The sequence below is a fragment of the Schistocerca americana genome, chromosome 3 (assembly GCF_021461395.2).
Source record: "Schistocerca americana isolate TAMUIC-IGC-003095 chromosome 3, iqSchAmer2.1, whole genome shotgun sequence".
NCBI classification, from domain to species: domain Eukaryota; kingdom Metazoa; phylum Arthropoda; class Insecta; order Orthoptera; family Acrididae; genus Schistocerca; species Schistocerca americana.
Genome location: NC_060121.1, coordinates 907,234,190 through 907,241,037, shown reverse-complemented (window position 1 = coordinate 907,241,037; position 6,848 = coordinate 907,234,190). Strand labels below are relative to the sequence as shown.

Here is a 6,848-nt window from a genome sequence, read left to right as displayed (position 1 = left end):
CGGAATCCAGTAAGTTATGTGCGCACTATGTGTTGTAAGACACGTGGAGAGTTTCAAAATACTCTGCACTGTGCGGCCGCCACTGGTGTAAGACAACTGTAAAGGCGACAAGTGCCTCGCCACAGGCAGCTGGGGCGGCCGGCCGGACAGTACACTAGTCGCCTGCATAGATTAGAGCACACGCCCATGGAGGACGCCGCGGAGGCCGACAACACTACTTTCACGAGCTCCAGCTCATGGTGCCGCCTCGACGCTTAGGCCTATATATACGCCCCCTGTGGCCACTTAGAGCACAGCACAGCACAGAAGCACAACCATCGAGACGCGTGCAGCAGCGGTAGCGCAGCCATGAAGTGCCTGGTGAGTAGGACCTACCTCCCGGCGTCCATTTTCTTATCCACTTCTGTCGTCCGTTATGAAGCGTCCGTGTAACAGCGAAGTGGACTCATTTATCGTCACACAGAGCTAACTAGATGGAAAAGCAAACATTCTGTAATGGGATTGTTCCTATTTGTATCGTACCTGTAAGTGAGGACTCTATAGCGGCTTTTTCTGAGATTACATGCAGGCAATAATCCTGTATATTGATGACTACACACTAGGAACATTCTAAAATTGTGATGTAGCTAGAATCAAATGTAGCTAGGTGCTCTTAAGTAGATCATATACATGTAGGGTACGACGTTAGTGATATTCCATTTGAATATGAACCTGTCAAATATTCGTAGATGAGACTTTGCACTGAAGTGACGAGTCATGGGATAGCTCAATAATCTCGTGTCGAACCTCCTTTTACCAAGCGAACTGCAACAACTCGACGTGGCATGGACTCATGTCTTTGGAAGTCCCCAGCAGAAATACTGGACCATGCTGCCTCAACTGCCGTCCGCAACTGCGAAAGTGTTGCCGATGCAGGATGTTGAGCACCAACTGACCTGTCGATTATTTCCCATAAGTGAAACTTCCTGCCAGATTAGAACTGTGTGCCGGAACGTGACCCGAACTCGGGATCTTTGCCTTTCGCGGGCAAGTGCCCTACCGACTGAGCTACCGAAGCACGACACACGCCCCGTCCTCATAGCTTAACTTCTGCCAGTAACTCGTCTCCTACCTTCCAAATTTCACAGAAGCTCTCCTGCGAACCCTGCAGAACTAGCACTCCTGAAAGAAAGGATATTGCGGAGACATGGCTTAGCCACAACCTGCGTGATGTTTCTAGAATGAAATTTTCAGTCTGCAGCGGAGTGTGCGCTGAGATGAAACTTCCTGGCAGATTAAAACTGTGTGCCGGACCGAGACTCGAACTCGGGACCTTTGCTTTTCGCGGCCAAGTGCTCTACCATCTGAGCTACCGAAGCACGACACACGCCCCGTCCTCACAGCTTAACTTCTGCCAGTATCTCGTCTCCTACCTTCCAAATTTCACAGAAGCTCTCCTGCGAACCCTGCAGAACTAGCACTCCTGGAAGAAAGGATATTTCGGAGACATGGCTTAGCCACAGCCCTGGTGATGTTTCTAGAATGAAATTTTCACTCTACAGCGGAGTGTGCGCTGAGATGAAACTTCCTGGAAGATTGAGCCATGTCTTCGCAATGTCCTTTCTTACAGGAGTGCTAGTTCTGCAGGGTAGCAGGTGAGCTTATGTGAAGTTTGGAAGGTAGGAGACGAGGTGCTGGCGGAATTAAAGCTGTGCGGACTGGGCGTGAGTCGTGCTTGGGTAGCTCAGTCGGTAGAGCACTTGCCCGCGAAAGGCAAAGGATCCGAGTTCGAGTCTCGCTCCGGCATACAGTTTTATTCTGCCAGGAAGTTTCATATCAGCGCACACTCCGCTGTAGAATGAAAATTTCATTCTATTTCCCATAAATGTTCGGTGGCATTCACTTCGGCCGATCAGGGTCGCCAAATCATTCACTCGAATTACCCAGGATGTTCTTCAAACCAATCGCGGACAATTGTAGCCTGGTGACATGATGCATTTTGATCCAAAAAAATTCGATCGTCGTTTTGGAACATTGAATGCAAGAGTGGCTGCAAGTGGTCCACAAACATCCGAACATAACTAATTCCAATCAATGATCGTTCATTTGGACCAGAAAACTCCTTCAGTTGCATGTAAACACAGGCGACAGTATCATGGAGCCATCACCAGCTTGCACAGTGCCTGTTGACAACTTGGGCGCATGATTCACGGGGTCTCGCCACACTCGAACCCTGCTGTCAGTTCTTCCCAACTTAACTCGGAACTCAACTGACCAGGCCGCAGTCTTCCAGTCTTCTGGTACCCAAATGGTGTGGTCACGAGCCCAGGAGAGGCGCTGCAGGCGATGTCGTGCTGTTAGCAAAGGCACTCGCGTCGGTCGTCTCCTGCCGTAGCCCATCAACGCTTAATTTCCCTGCACTGTCATAAAGGATACGTTCGTCGTACGTCCCACATTGATTTCCGTGGTTATTTCACGCAGTGTTGCTTGTCTGTTAGCACTTACAACTCTACCCAAACGACGCTGTCCTTGGCCGTTTGTGAAGGCCGCCGGCCACTGCGCTGTCAGTGGTGAGAGGTAATGCCTGAAATCTGATTTCTCGACACATTCTTGACTCTGCGGATATCGGAATACTGAATCGCCTACCTATTTCCGAAATGGTGAATCGCCTAACTATTTCCGAAATGGGATGTCCCACACATCTAGCTCCAACTACCATTTCAGTTAAAATCCTGTTAATCCCCTTCGTGCGGCCACACGATGTCGGCAACCTTTTTACATGACTCATCTGAGTGTAGATCACACTCCGCCAATCCACTGCCTTTTATACCTTTTGTACGCGATAATAAAGCCACTTGTACACCTGCACGTCGGTATCCCATGGCATTTGTCAGCTCAGTGTATGTGTGATCTCTGAGAAAGGAAAGGCAGTGAAACCTGTCATCAAATGGTACAATGAATTATTTATGAAAACATCAATATAGTCACAATGTAAAGCTAAAAATCTTACATACCTGTTACAAACAACTGAGACACGCTTTATTTCCGCTGCCTTCTAATAGTTTCCATATCATCAGTGGTACGTTATTTTATTCTATGATAAGTAAATTACTTACATTACTTCTAAAATCGATTAAAATATCAATGATATGGAATATTATCATTTCATTACTGTAACCAAGCACTTCAGGAGTGTGCTAAACCGTAAGACTCTGTGATGGGAGAAAACGTTCTTCGACTTCAAGCTACATAACTTGAGATAAAATGCTAGAGCTTTCTACAGCTTTCAGCATTATAGTTCTCACTAGCTAAAGCATTTTGAGAGCAGGGATAGGTAAGGTGTCTGCCTTGTATGCGAGTAACGGCAGTATCCAGAAATTTCCAGAGGTAACCCGAATTAACCCAAACCTGAGGAGGTGAGCTAAACGGCCTGCCATAGTGATGGTCGGATGCCGGTGCAATGATTTTACAAAAGTTTTCTGTGAAGGGCAATCACAGCTCAGATACATAGCGAATAACAATAACAACACTCAATAACTAGTCAGGTTGTCATAAAAATTACAATTAAAAAGTCAAGAATGGTGAAGTGTTTCCAAAAGCCGCATAGCTATATGAAGGTGATTTATTCGTAATTAGCAATTTCGCGTCAGCAGGGACGCCTCTTCAAGTTTACATGCTCTGTACATTTTAACAAGCATCTTCCAGCTGTACTCAATTCCAAAATGACAACCCGCCAATGTGGTTTGATTGCTAACGAGGCTAACTTCCCCAAAGCTGGAACTGCGTAGTGTGTCCATCTGCAGCATGGAAACATAACTCTTATAAACCTGAAGAAGCGTCTGTACTGACGTGAAATTCGTAGTTGCGAATAGAGCACCCTCGTGTGGCTATGTTACTCTGATGAGTAAAAACATTATGACCATATGATTAATAGGTTGTTTGTCCGTCTTTGGAACGCAATACAGCAATGATTCTGCGATCAGGAAGCTGACATTTTATTGGTAGATTTCTGCAGGTATGTGGCACTACATGTCTTCGCACAGGTCATGTAATTCAAGTAAATAACGGGTTACTGATTTGCGTACCAGGTGATAGTGAACGATAGCGACCCACATAGCTTCCATAGGACTTACGTCAGGGGAATTTGGTCGTCGAGACATCGATGTGCGTTCTCGATAGTGTTTCTCAAACCACTGTAGCACGTTTCTGCCTGCGATATACGGACACTTATACTAATGAAAAATGACATCGCCGTCACGGATGACATCAAGCATGAAAGGATGCACGTGGTTAGCAGCTGTCAGCGTGTCTTCGATTACTACACAAGTCTCATGCAAGCGCAGGAAAATGACTCCCATAGCACAATACTGTTCCCATTAGCTTGTACCCTTGACGCGCTGCACATTTCAAGACGCTGTTCACCTCGATGACGGCGATTGTGGATACGACAATCGACCTCTGTAACACAAATGTGATTCGCCCGTAGAGCTGGGACGTTTCCAGTGATCGACAGTCAATCCCGATGGACCCGTGCACACTGCAGTCGTACTTTATGATGTTGTTAGGTCAACACTGAACATATAAGGGTGGTCTGCTGCGGAGCTACATGTTCAACAACGTACAACGAATGGTTTGCTACAAAACACTTCTGCGTGCACCAGCATCGTACAGCAGATCACCATCTATCCTATAGAGCATATAAGCTTCCGAACCCCAAGTTCTGTGTAGGGTCGCGGACGTCAACCATTTAGGGCCTAATAGTACTTTCAATGTCTTACCTCCTTTTGTAGATGCTCACGACAGTAGCACGTCAACATTCGAGGCAGCTCTGCAGTTTTCGAGGTATCTGCGTAAGAATAATCTGCCCTTTGTGAAAGTCGCTTATCTCAATGGATTTCCCCATTTGTAGCCCATATCTTCGTTAGGGTGATATGCCGTCAGTGTCAGCTCCGCTTACACACTTTTATTACCGCGTCACGTGCACGCAACGCCACTACGCGGCATCCAACGTCGCCGTGGCAGTGGTGATAATGTCCTGGCTGACGAATGTATAATTTTGTGTGATAAATTTCCTTTAATTTACGTCTATGGTCACAAACTTTTTGTTAACAGATTACAGGTTTCGGTCTTTAATGACCATCATCAGATCTGTTTCATGCACTATGGCTGCAGTACATTAGGACTTTGTTTTTATGAAACAGATCTGATGCTGGTAGTTAAAGACCGAAACCGGTAATCCGTTAGCAAAAAGTTTGTGACCATAGAAGTAAATTAAAGAAAACTTATTACGTATACGGGTCGATGTTTTTTCGCGATGATGTCGCGGCTTCTGAAATTTGACTGGTTGTTGAGTACTGAGTGTTGTTATTGTTAGTTACAAAGATTTGAGCGGACGGAAGGCGTGGCTCCATATTCAGAGCTACCAATGCTGTACACATGCAAGTGTCAAGCCCTTTCTTCTGTTTCCTTCCAATGTCCAAAGCCCATCCCCGAACGCTCATATGCGCAGTAATGGAATCTTCGCAGGCACTTGGCCTATGCCAGCAGTCAGAAGTCTTAAGCCTGCGAGCGATATCGGTGCCACTTGTCGAAAGTTTGAGAATTTAATCTCCAGCGATATGGTAGCAAAAAATTTTTATCCAGCTAAGCATCAAGACTCAGATGAACCTGTGAATGTAGATTTCAGCTGATGAAAAGGAATATTTGTTGGAGAGTACAACCGAGAGTCGTTATCTGAGCTATTGGTGGTGGTACAGTATCACAGAAGAGTGACCATGAAATCTTTGCAGATCGTCCTGAGTGCCCTCATGACCGTGGCTCTGGCCAAGCCGGGTTACCTGGGAGCAGGGATCGCCGCCCCTGCCGTCGCTGCTGCCGCCCCCGTGCTCGCCGGCCCTGGCGTCGCCGTCCAGCCCGCCCCCGTCCTGGTGGGCGGCATCCACCCCGGCCTCGCCGCCTATGGCCCCGCCAACATCGTCGTCGGGCCCGGCGGCTACAACCTGGACACCCCTGACGTGGCCGCCGCCAGATCCGCCCACCTGACGGCCGTCGCCCAGACGAGGGCGCGCGACGCCGCCATCAACGGCGCCGCCCTCGCCGCCGCGGCTGCTGCGGCATACGCCGCCCCCAGGGTGGTCGCCGCCCCGGCAGCCGTGGTCGCCGCCCCCGCCGTCGCAGCCGTTGGCCCAGCTGTCGGGCCTTCTGTGGCTGCCCTCGCCCCCGGCCTCCTGGGGGCGCCCGGAGCTCTCGCTGCCGCCAAGGCTGCCTACCACGGCTAAAACGATCACCTCTTCGTCGTTGCCATGGCAGTCCCATAGCACAGTGAATGCAGTAAGCAGTTTGGTACAGGCCAGGCAGAGAGCAAAAAAACTGAAAATGTTTTGCAAAAAAATTGAATAAAAATTGTTACAGAAATTTTCTAGGCCCTTTTGTTGCTTCTATTATTATGGAACTCATTTATTTTTTCTTTCTTTTTACACATCTAGTCCCATTGGACCAAAATGAGGAGCAAAAACTCTCCATGGTCGTGGAACGTGTCTGTGCATGAAATTACAACATAAAAGTAATAATAGGTAAAATAAAATATTTATGAACCCAAAGAAAGACAAGCCATAAGATTATGTAAATAAATACAGTCAACAATATAACACAGGAATCCGCTTAAATTTTCAAGGAACTCCTCGACAGAATAGAAGGATACGAGGAAACTCTTCAGTTTCGACTTGAAAGCGCGTGGATTACTGATAACATTTTTGAGTACTCGTGGCAGCTTATTGAAAATTGATGCAGCACTCCTTTCTGCAGATTGGATTTCTGCCTAGTATTTGGAGCGCCTCCTTTTCTTTTCTCCCAGTAACTCACCGAAAAAC

At 47.4% G+C, this 6,848-nt stretch overlaps 1 protein-coding gene across 1 annotated transcript; it reads left to right on the top strand.

Moving 5' to 3' along the window:
- Positions 1–234: 234 nt before the first annotated feature.
- On the top strand, positions 235–6,396 carry LOC124607348 (cuticle protein 18.7-like). The gene is made up of 2 exons (XM_047139653.1): positions 235–360; positions 5,769–6,396. The coding sequence occupies exons 1-2, from the start codon at positions 349–351 to the stop codon at positions 6,255–6,257; spliced, it is 501 nt and encodes a 166-aa protein (XP_046995609.1). The 5' UTR covers positions 235–348; the 3' UTR covers positions 6,258–6,396.
- The last annotated feature ends 452 nt before the right edge of the window (positions 6,397–6,848 follow it).